Consider the following 19,989-nt stretch of genomic DNA (forward strand, 5'->3'; position numbering starts at 1 on the left):
TTCATGGTTCAGCAGAGCAGAGCAAAGAAGAGCTCAGTAGAGCAGAGTAGTGCAGGGCACTGATGGCAGAGATAGTACAGTTAGACATATGGATCAGCGGATGGAGTTCTCCCTAGTTGAGAGGGAGTGTTAAAATTGGCAACTAGGGCCAAACTCCATGTGGGTCATCTTATTAATGGAAGCTAATATTTTTCTTGGATCCCTCTCATCGAGAGGTGTAGGATTGATCTAAATATCATCCGATTTCAAGAAGTATTAATGGAGATATGAATTTATTTGTGTTATGGGACAATTCGTCAAGGTCGGCCAGCAACCAAATAAACCCCACTTGTGCTCAACGTTTTAGTATAAATAGAGGTGGCCTTCAAGTCATTTTCAACACACTTGGGATCTCTTCCTCTCTACTTGTCTTTGGGTTTTAGTAGGAGGAAAGATCCTAAGGGATAACACTGTCAACGTTTTAGTATAAATAGAGGTGGCCTTCAAGTCATTTTCAACACACTTGGGATCTCTTCCTCTCTACTTGTCTTTGGGTTTTAGTAGAAGGAGAGATCCTAAGGGATAATGCTGCCCTAATCTAGAGGGCAGAAGTTGGAACTGTCCGGAATTGTCGGAACTGCCGAGAGAAGCCGGAACTGTCGGGAAAGCCCGAAATTGCTGGAACAACTGGGAACAACCAGAACTGCCGGGAGCAGTCGGGAGAAACCGAGAACAGCTGGGAACTGCTGGAACTGCCAGGAACAACCAGAACAACTGGAACTGCCAGGAACTGCCGGAAGTGTCGGGAACAGCCGGAATTGCTGGGAACTATCGGAGCATCCGTCTCTGAAGGAGAGTTGCATGCAAGGGACAACTAACTAACATTGGGACAATTGTATGGTACTTAGCAGCAAATACACCAAGCATGGAATGTTACAGCTAGCATGCAACAACAAGCATGCTAAGGACAAGAAGCATGCTGGTGACAACAAGCAAGCATGTTAAGAACAACAAGCATGCTAGGGACAATAATCAAGCAAGGGAAAACAAGCAAGCAAGATGCAACCAGCACATAGGTCAATATGGCAACATGGTGTAGCAATGGCACATAATGAAATACAGTGATGGGGACAATCATGATTAATGAAGCATGATGAGATGCAACATAGTGATGATGGGTGCAGCATGGTGCAGCGCGGTGAGGTGCATCATGATGATGAAATGCAACACAACAATAGGTGAAGGAGTCACCTTGGAGAATCAGTTGAAGCAACATGTCTTCAACTAATCTCATGTATCATCTTCTTAGAGATGATCTTTGCTCTTATCTAGATAAGTCAAAGTGTTGACTTCTGTTGTAAACATACCATCTCTCTCTCTTTGCTGAACTATTGAAGAACATATAACAAGAATTGGTCAAGGGTTTCCCCACATTGGGGTTTGTCCTTGGCTAGCGCCACAGCTTGTGTTCTCTTGTCTTGGCTTGTCTTCTGCAATTTATGTTTATGTTATATCTGTAGTTTACTTTAATGCTGATGTGATTGCTAATCTGGAAAAGATATTGAGTTAACTGTGAAAATTGAAATAAATTGCTCTAAGCATATAACATACCTAAAATTAGCAAATACTTTCATAATATCCTATTCATTTATTGGTTCATCCTGGAGCATCCTGTAGCAGGGAGAAAGTCCCGAAGTTCTCTCATTTTGTAGATTTTCAAAATTTACTCAATATTTCTCAATATTCTGCAAAATAAATAATATTAGGCACATAATAAACAATTACCTCTAAACCTTCCCAAGAACTTATTAAAGCTAAGAAAACATTATTAAGTGTGGAAGGAGAGATTTAATATAATATAGCTTTTGTGTGCCTAGGAAAGGTTAGATGGGTCTTACTTTGCACCTAATTGGGAGGCCCATCAGCATGGTAGGCAGAGGAAAGGGACAAGAGGTCGATATTAATTATAACGACGATGGATGAACAACAGCCTGAGGGGCTAAGCTTGCGGGCCCAAGCACAGGATGACTTGGCATGTGCCACAGGGCATGCCAAGTGATTTGGGGTCGCACTGTGGGCACCACATAGGGGCCACATGGGTGTCACATGTCACCCATGTTGATGTGGCAAGGGTTAAAAAGGGTCAACTTCAAATGGCCATAACTTTTGATCTGTAAGTTGAATTGAAGCAAAATTTATATCAACAAAAAGATCTCGACAAGTTGGATGTAATGGTGGCAATATTTTTTAGATTTAAGGAAGTTGGAAATTAAATAATTTTTTGACCCCATTTTCATGATAGGACTATGGAGGTCAAGTTAAATGAAAGTAACACACTCTGGATCCCAAGAATGGTCCAAGGGGGTGAATGGGGGTGTTACACTTTACCCTTGCTCCTCATTTGTATAACCTTCCTTTAGATGTTCTATTGGAAACTTACATATGTGTAATTTTCAACCATGCTTTAGCTTTCCATTTTCTTTTTCTTCATCTAGGCTTGATCTCCTTTTATAAGTGGTAAAAGCTGTCAATAAGAAGAAATGATGCAAAGGATTTAAGGCTTGCTAGAACAAGAAATTTTTGATCTAGTGGTGCTTTCTTTCCCTATTGCCATAATTCTACAAAATTACACAAGAAACTTTGGTTAGATCCTTCTTGTGGATGCTTTTCAACATTATAAGATGATAAGTTCCTTATTTCATCAACAACATAAGTTTTCACACAATGTATATAGTCTTGAGTATTGAAACCCATCTCAAGTTACTTCTCATACTTTTAAGTCACATTTTTCCTAATAAACACATTTTCCAAGGTATTTTGTTAGTCATTTATAATTTTTAAAAATTCATGAAATAATGGCATTATAAAATGAATTTACAAAACAACAACAAATCTCATAATTGATCATTTGTTTCCATATGTGCAAATCACTTGGGAAAACTCCATGACATGGGTTTTGTCACCCAGCATCCCAAGATGGATGAATACCCTTTCTCTTAGCTGAAATCAACCCAAAAATTATCGGTCAACACAGATAGTTAAGAGGCAAATTGTAGGACAATTTTCTATTTTTGCCCATATTTGATTCTGATTTTCTCCACAATCTAAGCATAGCATAAAGTCAACTTGATCTATATGTAGTCCCAGAATAACCTATAGTTACCAACAAGGATGTTTTTTAGATATTTAGTTTCATTTTTTCCTATAAAAGCAAGCAAATGATGCTTACTAAGTAAGCTTGTAATTCTGGACATTGAAGAATTATTTTGGTGAGCTTAGCATTCAAAGACTTCAGCTTTGAAACTTTGTTTCAACCTCATTTCATATAATATATGCAACTTTCTTCATTCCCTGCAGTTAATAGTCTCCGATGTGCATGCGAAGGAGTGGAGGGCCCCCACAACTTATGCTTGTGCACTCATTTCATTTGTTGTTCATCTTGTATATGTTGGTATATCTTGTTTATATGTTTTTTTTTCATATTTATACTTCATAATTTTCAATTTCCATCTATTTTACATTATCTTGTTTATACTTGTCATCTTATGTTATTGTACTTATAGTTTGTTTATGAATTTGTTGTCCATATTTTACTATATCTTGTTATCCATATTTCATTGTTTAAAAGTGTTTTTCATGAACCAACTAATCATAGAGTAATTGTTTCTTATGGAGACAAGCTAATTGATAAGTTAAGCAGAGGACTAGGAGTGCCATCCACTACCTTTTTAGGTGTATAGGGCCCAAACACTCTCTCAACTTCTCACTTAATGTTGTATCAAAAGGCATCATAGTTCCCCTCTTTCCTAGGTTACTCAATGACATAAGCATACACCAACTGATAAGTTGAGTAGAAGACTATTGGAGTGTCCATCCGCTTTCTCTCTCTCAAGTGAAAAAGGCCCTAGTGCATTCTTAACTTCTCAAGTAGTGTTAGATTAAGTTTATTGGATTGAATAAAAGACTACCAAAGTGTCTATCTACTCTTGTCAACAAAAAATGCCCTATTGCTTTACTAATCCACCAAAGTAAACCTCTCAAAGCATTATTTCCAATTCCTATCATTTACAAGCATTTGATTTAAGTGTTAAAACTTGAAAATCTATTGAACATGATTGTGTAGAAGGCTATAACCTGTGTGAGGGGCTTTAGTGTGTACCCAATCATCCAACGAATTTCAAGTATGTGTGATTTGATTCCCAAGTGGTGTGATTAGATTAAATTTTGTTTCATGCTCTCTTAACATATCCCTTTAACTTTTACTAAAATATAATTCTAGAGCTTGACCTTCATTAACTAACTTTAGTACTTAATTTAGACATGACAAAAAATATAGCCTATATCTCTACAAGTTGTATTGTGCTTCTAAGTTTATGAACTCCTAGATTGATATGAATATTATATCCTAATTTATGCCCATAAATTACCCTGACACTAATAACAATTTTTTGTCAATCAATCTCTTTGTAATAAACATAAATAATGATAGATCTTGCAATGGTTTTCCCATGATGAGGATTCTTGAATGATCTTTCACTAAATCTTTTCCAAAATTCCATACATAAAATAGTGTTAAATCATGCCATCAACTCAGTTGGCATTAAAAGAAAAACATATAAATACTTATGAACCAAGTCTAAGCTTTTTTCAAGGCAATGTCACCATGATAGGAGTGAAGTTTTAAAATTGGAAATGTGATGTGAAATGTAGTCATCACCATCTTGGCAAAGCCACTAAGCTAACTTTGAGGATCTTGCAAAATATGGCAACAATGGCAAAAGAAATAAGGTGTGTGCAATTCCACTTGATTCACTTGTTGCTACACCCTCCACCTTACAATTTCATAGGTAGCATACTTATGATTCCTTTCCATCAATATTTTCACAAAAGTGTTCATCATGGAATATTATACCCAACAATGAGAGAAAAAGGAAAATCAAAGAATGGTTTCATAAGGCTTTTATATTGGTAATTTCTTAAACAAGACAAACATTTCCTCAAGCACAAGATTTATAAGAGATGGAAAAGAAATCAATGGATTATTCTAGTGAAAGAAAGTTTATTGAGAACTTAAGCTTAGATCCATTAAAAAACACCAAAACCTATCAAACAAGTTCATGAGATGATTTTTTTCAATGTAAATAATAATTTCAATAAAAGATTAATCAAGACGATGTAGATTCCCATTCCACTGCTCCATTTGCAAAGACAAAGTTAAAACCATTCTTTCTTGGTCTCTGTGTTACCAAATCTTTCTCCTCCTCCCTCCTTGTGGTTACTAGCAAACTAAAATGTATATGATTTTCTTGCAAATCAATTCTACAATTATCAAGCACCTCTTTGGCAAATGTAGTAGTGAAAATTTGGTTTTATTGGTGAATGAATTGTTGCAGTCAGCAAGGGGGACTCAGTGCCTTCACTTTGGTGATGAAAACATATTGCTAGAGAGTTTCTCAATCTCTTTTGAAAATACCAGTTAATAAGTAGCCATTAGATCATGAAGATGTTGCCCCAACACCCTTCAAATTGATGTTTTAAAGGAGAACACATATTTATGGATTTTGGGCACTATACACATCACTCTGAAGATGGAAATAAAGCTTACATACTTATTAGGATGTCAACCATTAAGTTCAAATTCCTTGTTTGAGATGTCAAATAGTAATGTTAAGTAAGTGGTTTACCTTTATGTGTGTGTGTTGTGGGCAGGGAGGGTGTTTATTGCTAAGTTTAGAGCTTAAAAATGACAATCACCGAGTTTGAACAACAAACAACTTGATGAAGTAAACAATTTTCCTTTTGGAGGTGAAATATTGACTTCATAACTTAGGTGGGCTTGAAGGCTACTTGGCCTATCCACCTAGAAATTTTGGTTTTCTTAAGCTAATCAGCGAAAAAAATAAAAATAAAAATTGACACTTTCCTGGAGATGAGAATGACAACTTTCACCCACCTTAAACATTAATGACCAATGGTTGAGTTTGAAGGCTTGGTAGCTGCCCAACTTGACAATTATACTTCACGGAGAAAATCATTGGGTTTGGGTAGTCAATAAATTTCCCAACCTAGTGATTTCACTGCCTCTTAGAGAAAATGTTGCAATGGGTGGAGCAAAACTTCATGAAGCACCTACAAAAATGATTTCTTAATTCCTTGTAATAGATTACCATCGTCAATAGTTAAATAATGAAGATTCCAAAGGTTGATTAGAAATCATGAGGCTTCTTTGGCTTATCCATAGGCGCAAGTCATCGGAGTCTTGGCAATTTCATAACTTCCCACACAATGAAGTGAGGCTTGTGTGATGTTCCCAATTTTTGTGCATGCAAAAATCACTTGGGTGTTTTACAAAATTTTAGAAATGTTAAAAAAATGAAATATTATTTTGTGAGAGAAGGGAGAAATTATTATTTTAATGGATGGTGGCAAACTAATATTTTATTGGAGAATGAAGGAAAATTATTATTTAATTGGAGAATGACGGCAAAATAATATTTTATTGAGGAAGGAGGCAAATTACTATTTTATTTAAAATGGCAGCAAAAACTCTTGTGGAAAATGGGCCCCACCAATAAAATAATAGAGAAAAAGGAGAATCTAGAAGCTAAAAAGAGGTTCAATGGAGAATTAGATGATTGGACTCAATTGGGAGGCATTCTATTATATTCTATCTATCTCATTGAAAATTGAAAGGAACTCAAGCCACTTCAAGAGTTTCAATCAAACCTCAAACTAATTTTTGTGGACTTCGAGTGCCACCCTAGTTAACTATTTGGGGAGGATTAAATCAGATCTTGCATTACAGCTTATCAGTTTGGTTGATTGAATTTTCTCGAGATTTGACAAGAACTTTATTTGCGAGATATTATTGGCTTTGTGATTCACTGATTCACTTGCAGGGTTATTCATTTCTCAATCTAGAGGCCGAATTGATTAGCGTCCAAGGAGGGCGAATACCTATTCTAAAGATTGCTCTTGTGATCAAAATTGTTGGCCAGAATTCCATCTTTAAGAAGGGTCGAGTTGCAATAGAGAATAGGAGGTCGAGTACCAAGGAGGGGCCAGTATACAAGAAATCGAGTATCATTCCTCCACATAGTTCTGAAGGTCGAATTCAGCTGCTAGTGTGAAGGTCAAACGACATAGCAGAGATGCCATGATTTTCCTCCAACGATTCAAAGAATTTCAATTTTATTAGTCATACACCATTCCAGAACTCCATCAACAAAGCCAGGTTGGATATAGGGTAGGAATCCTATTTATTTTGGTAGTGAAAGACAAATCCAAGATGTCGATGTTCTTCCAATTTTCAACGGTGAATTTATGAAAACAAATTATTGTGCCATAAGAAAGGGTTAATTGCTTGAGGACTTCATATTTGTTTTCTATTTGGCCGTTTTATTCTTGTTGTAAGGGCATGTTGAGTTGTTCCGTTGCAAAATTCAGAAGTTTATTTGTTAAGCAAAGGCCAAATCTCCAATCCCAAACGCTGACCAGATCTGCTAGAGAAAGAGGGTTGAATATGTCCCACTAAAGGTTAAATTTTCTATAATTTTCTTTGGGCAAGCTTTACATCAAAATTATATCAGACCTCCATGTACTGTAGCAAGACTTTCTTAGGTTGAATTTGTCATCTAAAGAGACCGAGTTATTCCCGAGTCGTTGAAGCATGACTTTCTAAGCATTCTGATGGAAGAAATTAAATAATATAATTCTTCCTATCAGTAACGAAAATCCCAGGTTTTGTCTACCTATGCCTTGGTAAATATTGAAGATCACTATTAACGAAATTCAGATTTTGCCTCAGAAGTCTACTATTCTTGTGCTCACTATTATATTCATGGTAAATTAATTGTCATTCTGCTCATGTTTATATATATATATTTTAGAGTGCCTTTTAAATCAGTCATGGTTGTTGGAGAGTGTTCCAATAATGTTAAATGACCTTGGTGTTTGTTTCTGAGTAATACAAACTAAAAATTACACCTTCAACTCCTTGCATCCTTGCATTCAAACAGTTTGTGGAAAATTTTCAATGAGTCAGATTGTGTAATTTAGAAAATTTCATGTTGTTTAATAATATTCCTGGAAGAGAAGCAATATTTGGTGGGGAGGAATATAATGTTTCCATTTTTTGTGCATGCCAAAATCACTTAGGAGTTTTGTAAAATTTTGGAAATATTATATTGTGAGAGAAGGGAGAAATTATTATTTTAATGGGATGGCGGAAAAATAATATTTTAATAGAGGATGAAGGCAAAATATTATTTTATTGGAAAATGAAGGAAATTATTATTTTGGAAAATAGCAGAAAAATAATATTTTATTTGAGGAAGGAGGCAAATTACTATTTTATTTAGAATGATGGCAAAAAGTCTCTAGTGGAAAATGGGCCCCACCAATAAAATAATAGAGAAAAAACAGAATCTAGAACCTAGAAGGAGGTTCAATGAAGAATTATTGAGACGAGAGGTTCATTCTACATGAGGGGATGTGTAAGTTTGTCCGTACATGACCCTATATAATAATAATAAAAAATAAAAAAATATGTTCTAAATAGAAAAATAATATGGGCTATAATTAAAAAAAATGAATACGTAGTGAGAAATAAAAAAAATGTGTAAATCAAATGTTTAAATCTTATACGTTTCAAAAATATTTCAACCAGAAATTTAAATAAACTATTTGAAGATCTATGTTAAGTAATTTTTGTCTATATCAACTTCAGTGGATATATATCTATATATAAAAAAAAAATTAACTTTTTATGGTTACATTTTATATTGGGTCCTATATATACTCTATTTAGTATTCAAAAATACAATTTAAAAAATAAAAAATAACACATTGTAGTTTTTACTCTAAAAAAATTGCATGTGAAGAAATTGATCCTCTCGGCTTATGTTAAATCTATACTTAAGTTGGATCTATGCTGGTAAATAGAGGATTGGACTCAATTAGGAGGCATTCTATTTTATCTTATGTTAGATCTGTACTTAAGATGGATCTATGCTGGTAAATAGAGGATTGGACTCAATTAGGAGGCATTTTGTTTTATTCTATCTACCCCATTGACAATTGAAAGGATCTCCAACAAATTCAGGAGTTTCAAGCGAAACTCTAGCTAATTTTGTGGACTTTAAATGCCATCCTAAATAATTTTTACTGAATTTTTGGAGAATTTCATTATTATAATTGGGTCTTCCAGTGAATCATCAATTATTGTACTGTTCAACAACCCCCAATTTTTATATAATAATTTCCTATGAAATTAATTATTTAAAAATTGGAAACTCCTTTTAACTTTTAAAACACAAAAAAATAAAAATATTTTTTGTTTTTGAATAAAACGATTTTTATAAAAAATCTAGATAGCCCAAACCAAAACTCATACTTAGACTTTTAAATCCCCAAGTATTAAACATTAGATATTTAATAAAAAAATCAAAATATTCTGAGTTTATTCCAAACTCTTAGGGCTCCTCAACTCATACTGAGGCTTTTAAATCCCTAAGTATTAAACATAGGTTATTTAATAAAAAATCAAAATAAGCAGAATTTTTTCTTTACTGCTCCTGGACTTTAAATCCCTAAGTATTAAACATGAGTTATTTAATAAAAAAAATCAAAATAATCAGAGTTTATTCCTTACCGCTCCCCACGTCGCAAATAAACAACACACCATGGTTAATGCTATTGCCAATTAGTTACTCAAATAGTTTATTAGTTTGGTTGATTTAATCTCTCTTTGTGATTATTAGCTTTGTGATTCACTTGCAAGGTTATTCATTTCTCCATCTAGGGGCCGAATTGATTAGCGTCCAAGCAGGGTCGAATACCTATTCTAAAGATTGCTCTTGCGATCAAAATTGTTGGCAAGAATTCCATCTTTAAGAAGGGACGAGTAGCAATTAAGAATAAGAGGCCAAGTACCAAGGAGGGATGAGTATACAAGAGGTCGAGTATCACTCTTCGACACAATTCTGAAAGCAGAATCTAGCTGTTATTGTGGACTTCGAATAGCATAGCAGAGATGCCATGATTTTCTTCCAACGATCAAAAGAATTTCAGTTTTATTAGCCATAGACCATTCCAGAACTCCATCAACAAAGCCACGTTGGATATAGGGCAGGAATCCTATTTATTTTAGAATTCAAAGACAAATAGAAGAGGCTGATGTTCTTCCATTTTTCAGAAGTGAATTTATGAAAACAAATTATTGTGCCATAAGGAAGGGTCGATTGCTTGAGGACTAATCTTTCACTTCAGATTTGTTGTCTATTTGGTGGTTTGATTCTTCTTGTAGCATACCTATTGTTCCAAGGGCATGTTGAGTTGTTCCACTACAAATTTGAGAAGTTTATTTGTTCTCCAATCCTAAACGCCGACCAAATCTGCTAGAGAAAGAGGGTTGAATGTATCACCAGAGGTTCGCTTTTCAATGATTTTCATTGGGCAAGATTTACATCAGAATTATATCAGACCTCCATGTACTGTAACAGACTTTTTGAGGGCAAATTTGTCATCGAAAGGGACCGAGTTATTCCAAAATTGTTGAAGCACGACTTTCTAGGCATTCTAATGGCATAAATTAAAGAGTCTGATTCTTCCTATCAGCTGATGAAAATCCCAGGTTTTTCCTACATATACCTGGGTAAATATTGAAGATCACTATTAATGAAATTCAAGTATTTCCTCAGAATTCTACTATTCTTGTGCTTATTATGTATATTCATGGTAAATTAATTGCTAGTATGCTCATATTCAGATTTATTGTCATCTTCTCTTGTATCAATTAATTAATGAAATTCAAGTATTTCTTCAGAATTCTACTATTCTTGTGCTTATTATGTATATTCATGGTAAATTAATTGCTAGTATGCTCATGTTCAGATTTATTATCATCTTCTCTTGTATCAATTATATATATATATAATTGATACAAGAGAAGATGATAATAAATCAGTCATAATTGTTGAAGAGTGTTTCCATAATGTTAAATGACCTTGGTGTTTGTCTTTGAGTAATACAAATTAAAAATTACACCACCAACTCTTTGCATTCAAATTGTTTGTGGAAATTCTTCAATGAGCCAGATTGTGTAGCTTAGAAAATTTCATGGAGTTTCATAAAATTCCTAGAAGAGAATATTACAGCTTGAACTTTTTTTTTTGTTAATTAAAGATTCTATTGATGGGTTATCAAAATATAATAGAGGCCATCTTGGTTTGCCTCTAGGGAAACTAAACTAGTGAAAAAACCTTAAGTTTTCAAAGAACCCTATATGAGAATTAAAAAAACAAATGAGCTAAAAGTTTGGTCCTAAGACCTGCTCTACCTATCATGGAATCTAAATTAGAAAAATTTATATAAATTCTATAGATTAAACTAGAATAAAACCAACAAATCACATCTAAGGAGATGAGTTAGAGGGGACCAATTCAATGTGTTCATTACCTTTCCCTAGAGCGTCTCTCTAGTTTGGAGTGATAAAAGAATATCATCCAACACTAGAAGAATCTCCTCCTTCACTTTGTTGCAGTCCAACAAAACTCCGCCCACCAGTGTCTTCATTTTCTAGTAGAGGTTAGTTGTTTGCATATATTGTTATGTCTACCTTGGGAGTGCCCTATAACAAGAATCCAAATAGCTACTTTTCCAACAGCATCTATATATGAGAGATAACTACAATCAACTCTTATGTTTTTCACTACCTCTGCTATCTCTACTTGGAAAGAAGGTGGTGTTTGAGCATGAAACTAATTGGTTGAGGCTTCAACTCATTAGAAAGCTTATGAACTCGTCTAAGCCTCATAGTAAGCCACCCTTTTATGACTTTTAGTACATTGTCTTGGCATGGTAAGAACTGAGGAACTTAAACAAGTATATTTGAGAGATGGGGGGGGGGGTGAAGGTGGCGAGGTTGAGGTTAGGGAGACTTATTAAAACACTATCAGAGGAGCCAAGAAGGTTGGTTAAATAAGAAGAGATACTCCAACAATTGTAAGAAGACTTTGAATTTATAACAAAAGAGGAAGGGGTGTGGGAGGATAGACAATGGTAGAAAGGTAAGGCCACACAATTACTGCTTGCCATAGCCCAATTTCCAAGAGGATTTAGAAGGAAACAACCAAGCCAAGAGGAAACCAAAGCAATGTAGCCCGGACGAAGGCCACAAAATTACTAACTGCCATAGCCTAATTTCCAGGAGGATTCAAGAGGAAACAACTAAGCCTAGAGGAAACCCAAGTAGTGTAGCCCGAAGGTCTTGCCATTGAGGCAAACCATTCAAGTAGCAATACCATGACAGGCCCAAGAACTCGGAGATCAAAAAGAAACTAGTGAATCATGAAAATAGACGAGAATGATGATGGAGTAAATTTCATAGCATAGAGAATGTTTGGCTCATGCAGTGGAGAGCCACCTCTTATCATGAATTGTGGTGGTGGTCCCATCGACAAATGGAAGCATTAAGAGCTCTCCGGGGGGGGGGGGGGAGTTGGGCGGTTGTTTAGCATGTCCCCTTACATTAGTGCTGGGAGGGATGGCCAACATTCCCCCTTCCACATGTCGTTTCCTTTCCCACCCCTTACAAGGAGAGGCTTGAAACATTATTGTTGAAGCCTTATACTCATTACAACATCCCCTATGCGAGCTTTAGATCAAAAGAAAATCCAAGGAAGTTTGAATGAATAACTAAAAATGAATTAAAATGAGCACCGGAAAAATCCCTTGGTTTCTTGACTTAATAAAACCATAACTCTTTTATCTAATCTTAAGAGATTTCCGTTGAGTGGTTAGAAGCCTTGTTCTACCTTCGAATGATAAATTGAAGTAAAAGTTGCTTTATTTATAGAAAGCAATTTTGCACTTGTTGGCTTCATATTCAAATTTCACCAATTGCTTTGAGTTTATAAGTTCCAAATACATTAGAGTGATTCCTTTTGAGACCCCAAAACTCATTTTGATGTACCACCCAATTATGTGCAAAAGGCCCTTAGGGCTTAAACTCCAAATCTTATTTGAAGCTCTACTTTGTTAGGAGCAAAGTTTATTGTGTTGTGTTCATCGCTATTATATGGTATTTAATTTGGATAACTAGTTTTACTAAGATCCTCATATGAGAAATTGATTTTAAATCATGAGAGTGGCCTCTAGGCACAAAAAACACCCACGAGGAAAACATGGTAAAAGCCATTGTTTTTTTTTGTAAAACTTGATTGAGAGATTTTTTATGATAGGGAATGAATATGACAAGCTTAAACAAGGTTCGAAACTACACTTATGGGTGCAATCTCAACCATTTCTTTCAAAAAAAAAAGTGTCATTTGTGTCATGTTTGTCATTATGTTTTGACATTTGTATCATGAATTTCATGAGGCAACATTATGGGTGACCCGATTATCACATTTCTTTAGTAAATGCAACTTGATGTCACTATCATGTGTTCCAATATGTTATTTATCTATCCCTTAAACATCATAGCATCATTTCATTTGCATGTGCATATGCCACTTGTTTATTCTCACTTGTTAATCAAATACCTGGTGTCACATGCTATCTCATGTCATTGACAAAGGGTTGCAATTTTAACTTGCCTTTCATTATTGACCCATGAAAATGAGGCACAATAATCTATAAAAAGTAACATGCAAGCATGTTAAGCCATGGAATCTTATAATCCAACTCTAAATTAAATGATTCTATGAGCTACTACAATCTCATGCAAGAGCAAGGACATGCAAGTATAATGGAATTAAACTAGAGCACACATAAGCCAAACAATTAGAACCATCGTTAAGGCACAAGTAAGATACCACCAAATGAGATTGATTAAGATCAGGAACGTGACAAAAAGTGCACATCTTCATTCAAATGCAAGGATGGAGTAGTCGATTAGTCCTCTCATGCAAATCACAAGATAGTGCTTACAAGTAAAATGTATAAACAAATACACATTCAAAGGCATAAACTCTTAGAAGTTGTCCTCACCCCCAACTTCCCTTCCATGTTTAGCAACTTGGGGTTAGTTGAGGCTTGATCATTAACTTCTAATATAATTCTAATGATGGGATGTTTAATTAGATTTTGGTTTATGATAAATCTTTCTAGCTAGATGTTATGTTAATATAAATCCATGTTTTTGCAATATTTGAATAATGATCCTAATGTTTTGTAATTTATCAACATGTTCGAATAGTTTTATTTTTTCCCGAGTAACCAAGTAGCGCACCCTCTAGCCCATAGGAAAGAGTAATATATTCTTTAGGGGTCAAGGACAAACAATAGCAAGGGTCGAAGTCATGACAACTATGAATATGAGCTCAACATGTCACTTGTGCGAGTTGAGCAAGGGTGGGAAGCATAAGAATCATTCTTCCCAACAATTTGAAATAAGTTCAATCAACTTCATGTTCAAATAATGCATAAATGATAGTTTCTTTACTTGTTTTTTGTGATATCCCGTGATTATTATACTACAAATGTTAATAATAAATAGTTATTAAGATCTCCTTAATTTAATATTTGTTTTCAAGTAAATATGTTATGATTTTATATGTTATAAAGACTATTAAATATGTCAAGGTTTTATATGTTATAGAGATTAAGCCAAATAGTAGTAGAGAAAGAAGAATAAAAAACCAAGAAATAAATGAATAATGGTAGTCACTAGAAGAAAATGTTTTTAACATAACTTTAGCATACAAATTTGGATTGAGCTAAACTTTTAGGTGAATGACTGTTGCATGATTTTCTAAAAAAAACGCTGATGGAATTTCTATAAATTTAACTTAAATGTAAGATAAATCATATTTTAATTTTATGTAAATTTGGATTTTAAAATTATCCAATAATTTAGATAAAGGGAAAAAATAATCTATAAAAACCTATATAAATTAGAATATAATTAAATTTGGAAAATTACTTAAAATCAAATAATTCACTAAAAAAACACCAATAATATTAATATTAGATAATCCCCAGATTTTACTATTTATAAGTAATACAAATATCATCATCTTACTCTAATAAACACTACACTCCCCCCTCTTTATACAAACACATACTATACATTGTATTTTTATAAATTAATATACACTTAATGTGTTAAACATATGCAACTCCACTCCGCCATTTAGAAAAGAATATCATAACTTAGTACTTTATAAATTGATAAATTATACGCTTAGTGTGTCATATGCAACTCCACTCCACTATCTAGAAAAAAATATCATAACTTAGTAGTTAAATGGAAATATTATTTTCTAAAACAATTATTTTAATGTTATGCTCCCTGATAATACTCAAAAGGACATATTCATAATTTAATGATATTTAAAAGAGTATATTTATAAAGGATATAGGTAGTAATATATTATAATATTATTTATAATTTTAATTAATTAAATATATATATATATAGATATATTAATTTTATTTTTTATTTATTTTTCTTAAATGAAGGGTTTGGAGTATATTTTAATATTGTTTGGCTAAGAGTTAGTTTTTTTGGATATAAAGAAATAAGTTAATGGCTTAACACTAGAAAGTACTTAGCAAGAGGGAAACACGGTTGGTTTTCTTTGAATAACAATGATGAATCATTGTACATGCTTGGTTTTCTTTGAATAACAATGATGAATCATTGTACATTCTGTGGTGCCCGGCCCATTGCTGATTTGACCACTGAGTTATGATTTGAAAAACATTTCATTCTGGAAAGACATCACAGATAATTTTGACAATATGTTAGCATCAATCTTAGTCTTGGCATTATCTTTTCAACCACTAAAAAATTGTTAGAAAATTAAGTCAGCTAAGCATCAATTTAAATAAGAAAAAGAGTGAATTGGAAAAAAATTAAAAGCAAAAATTGAAACCCATTACAAAAACATTATCAAAATTAAATAGCATAAGTAAATCCTAATTAATAAAAAGTAAATGCTAATTTTATTAAATTTATAATGTTACTTTAAATAAAATAAAAATATGTCTACTTAAAATTTTACATATTTAATGCGCAACCCACAAAATTGCTTCACCATATTTCACAAATATCCTTACATGACAATTACATTGCCTAAATCTTCCAGTCAATCCTAAAGTAATATCAGCCGAAGTCCATCATGGAGGAATCCTGCGGAATCAGCCCAACTTTCAAAATTTCTCCACGAAAAAAGAATGGATCGATTAGAATCACGCCTTATCTTTAACCGGGAGGAAATGCTGCGGAATCAGCCCAACTCTTCAAAATTTCTCCCCAAAATACAGAAAACAGAAGGAAGAAAAAAAAAAAAACAACGAATGGATCGATTAGAATCACACCTTATCTTTAACCTGGAGGAAATGCTGCGGAATCAGCCCAACTCTTCAAAATTTCTCCCCAAGATACAGAAAACAAAGAAAAGCCGAATGGATTAATTAGCATTACCTCTTATTTTAACTTGCAGGAAATGGTAAATAGGAACGAGTACTTTTTATTGAGTGGAATTGGTAACTTCATGGCTGCCACTATTTCACCCAATAAAACAACTATTTCATCAATGTCTTAGTGGTTAGCTTACAGCGTGTCTTCAACTCCTAAACCCATGCAACTACAGACACAGAACATATCCCATACCACTCTAGCTTCACCTGTTCAGAAAATTTTAATACATGCGCAAATATCTGTGAGAGAGTTTATATGCAATCATCTCTGCTAGTTTATTCGGCAATGGCGAATGTAGAAGTGTTACCACCATTTCCTCCTCATTTTTACCGCCGCAAGAAACAGAGGGAAGATATTCAGAAACACCTCATTGTCCAGAACACTGTTGCGGCCATTATGAATCACCAAACGCAAATGTCCAAATGCAAATCCATAGCCATTAAACCCACCAAGGACGGATGCACTGAAAATCCATTAATCAATTCCACCATGGAATACTCCGCACCTCTCTTGCAGTCCTGCACCAACATCGAACAACTTAAACAGTACCACGCCCACATGCTCAGAAACGGGATTCACCAAAACAGTGTTTTATACAACAAACTTGTGAGCATGTATGCCATGACTGGCAACATGGAGAATGCACACTATATGTTTCAAGGAATCCAAAAGCCGAACGTTTTTGTGTGGAATACCATGATTAGAGGATATGTGAAGAATGGTCGCTGTGATGAAGCTTTGAGATTCTATCACGGAATGCATCAGGCGGGCATTCGGCCAGACAGGTATACTTTCCCTGCTGTATTCAATGCCTGTGCTTCTCTGTTAGCTTTGCAAGAGGGAAAACTGATTCATGAACACATAATTAGAAGGGGATTTCAGTTAGATGTCTATGTGGAGTCTGCGCTCATTGACATGTATGCTAAATGTGGGTGTGTGAAGTTTGCACGCCAAGTGTTTGACAAAATGTCTGAGAGAAATGTAGTCTCATGGAATGCAATGATTGCTGGGTATGCCAGAAATGGGCATAGAGAGGAGGCCTTGTTGCTATTTCATCAAATGCAGCTGACTGATACATTGCCCAATTCGGTCACGATCTTAAATGTGATTCCCGCATTGGCAAGTTCGGCGGCTCCGCAACAAGCTAAGCAGATCCATTCATATGTCATTAGACGTGGACTTGAATTGGATGTTGCAGTCCAAACTGCACTTGTAGACATGTATGCAGAATGCGGGAGTACAGAGTTTGCACACCATGTGTTTGTGAAAATGTCTAAGAAGGATTTGGTTTCGTGGAATGCCATGATGTCTGGGTTTGCCCAGAATGGGCAAGGGACTGAGGCATTGGAACTTTTTTATCAAATGCTTCTAACGGGCCAGAAACCTGACCAGGCCACAATGGTGAGCGTTCTCCCTGCCTGTGCTGATCTAGCAGCTTTGCAACTGGGCAAGGGGATCCATGGTTACATGATTAGAAATGCTTTTGAGTCTGATATTTCGGCGGGGACTGCCCTCATGGACATGTATTCCAAATGTGGAAGCGTAGAGCTTGCATATCAGTTGTTCTATAGAATGACTAAAAGAGACGTAATAACCTGGAATGCGATGATCGTTGGGTATACCCAGAATGGATACGCGAAGCAAGCCTTGAGATTATTTAATCAAATGCAAATGGCAGATGTCAAACCCAACCTGGTTACGATGATAGGTGTGCTCCCTGGATGTGCAGACTTAACAGCTTTGCAACATGGTGAGTGGATCCACGCTTATATAATTAGAAGTGGATTTGAGTCAGATGTTTCTGTTGGAAATTCACTTATAGACATGTATGCCAAATGCGGAAGTATAGAAACTGCGCGGCGAGTGTTTGATAGAATGCTTAAACGAGATCTAGTCTCATGGAATGTGTTGATTGCAGCATATGGAATGCATGGGCAGGGTGATGAAGCCCTTGCACTCTTTTCCCAAATGCAACAGGCAGGGTTGAAGCCAGACGCTATCTCGTTTATTGCAGTTTTGTCTGCATGTAGTCATGCGGGTCTAGTGGATGAGGGTCGTGAATACTTCAATCGCATGAGTCAAGATTATTGCATAACACCTAAAGTGGAGCATTATGCTTGTATGGCTGATCTTCTTGGACGTGCCGGGCATCTGCGCGAGGCAGTGGAGCTAATTGATAGCATGCCATTAAAACCTAATATTCAAGCATGGGGAACTTTGCTAAGTGCTTGCAGAATCAACGGCAATGTTGAACTAGCAGAGTGCTTGGCAGAACGCATATTTGACATAGATCCTGAAAATGAGGCTTATTATGTATTATTATCAAATATATACGCTGCAGCTGGCAGGTGGGATGATGTAACAAAGTTGAGGACAATGATGAAAGATAGGGGTTTGAAAAAGACACCAGGTTGTAGTTTGATTCAGGTTAGAAGCAGGGTATATTCATTCCTTGTGGGAGACAGATCACACCCACAATCTGACAAAATTTATGCAATGCTGGAGGACTTGTCTAGGAAGATGAAAGAGGCAGGATATGTACCTGATACAAATGTTGTTTTGCACAATGTAGAAGAAGAAGTGAAGGAAGACATGCTGTCCTGCCACAGTGAGAAACTGGCCATCGCTTTTGGGCTTATCAATATAAAGTCCGGGCCCCCCATTCGGGTTATTAAGAACCTTCGTGTATGTGGCGATTGCCATAGTGCCACCAAGTTCATCTCCAAGATTGTGAAGCGAGAAATTATTGTGAGGGATGCAAGCCGTTTTCATCATTTCAAGGATGGCCTGTGTTCTTGTGGAGATTATTGGTGATGCTAAAAAGAAAGGAGCACCAAATTTATACCGGCGTACCTAGAAACTACGCACAAGTCTTGCCTTGTGTTGGCATATTGGTATAAAGGATTAAACCAACTGACCGATAATGGAGTTATAATGTTAGAGTAAATCTTGAAGCATTTGTATATCGATATCTTGAACATTCTCGTAAAGATACATTAGGGGATTATATCCATAAATTAACCATTGAGGTCAGGAATGGCAGGTAATGTGCATGTCTATTGTTACTAGGGCCAACTATATATAGAAAACAAGTTACTCAGCATGCCTATTTGAATTGATAGTTGGCATATGGTGGAAGCAGTGCAAAGATCTGGATGAGATTATTGTCCAGAGAGGGATGTGACAAATAAACCCACTTGAAATGTCTCATAAGAATTATGTCATGTAACGGTTGTCTTTAACCCTACTCGAAGGTAAAAGTGGTGCATGATTGTGGTGGCTTATATAACAATTCTGTTCTACAGCTCCAAATGGGTTGGGTAGTTTCTTCTTGTGCAGGATTACGGGCAAAAGAACAACGTAGAGAGGAGGTGACTGGAAATGAATGTCCTAGATCACTTGCAATGGATATAGGCTGTATTCAAGTAATGATACACGAATGCAGGTTGTTTTTTGGAGTGTACATCAATGCTGTTTGGATCTTTATATCTGTCTCAGCTGAATGGTCCACTGGCTAACTTCATATACAGCCCTTGCGAGTTGGCCCAATGAGCAAGACAGAAATGCTGAAGCAACTGCAA

General features: G+C 35.3%; 1 protein-coding gene across 1 annotated transcript; it reads left to right on the forward strand.

Annotated features, from left to right (window-relative positions):
• The first annotated feature begins 16,294 nt into the window (after window positions 1-16,294).
• Window positions 16,295-19,753, forward strand: LOC149216202 (pentatricopeptide repeat-containing protein At3g12770-like). The gene is made up of 2 exons (XM_089392716.1): window positions 16,295-18,158; window positions 18,327-19,753. Exons 1-2 carry the CDS (start codon window positions 16,664-16,666, stop codon window positions 19,220-19,222), a joined length of 2,391 nt encoding a protein of 796 aa, XP_089248842.1. The 5' UTR covers window positions 16,295-16,663; the 3' UTR covers window positions 19,223-19,753.
• The last annotated feature ends 236 nt before the right edge of the window (window positions 19,754-19,989 follow it).

This window comes from Pinus tabuliformis, chromosome 1_1 (genome assembly GCF_031772625.1).
Source record: "Pinus tabuliformis cultivar Carrire ecotype Pingquan chromosome 1_1, CPIR1, whole genome shotgun sequence".
NCBI lineage: Eukaryota > Viridiplantae > Streptophyta > Pinopsida > Pinales > Pinaceae > Pinus > Pinus tabuliformis.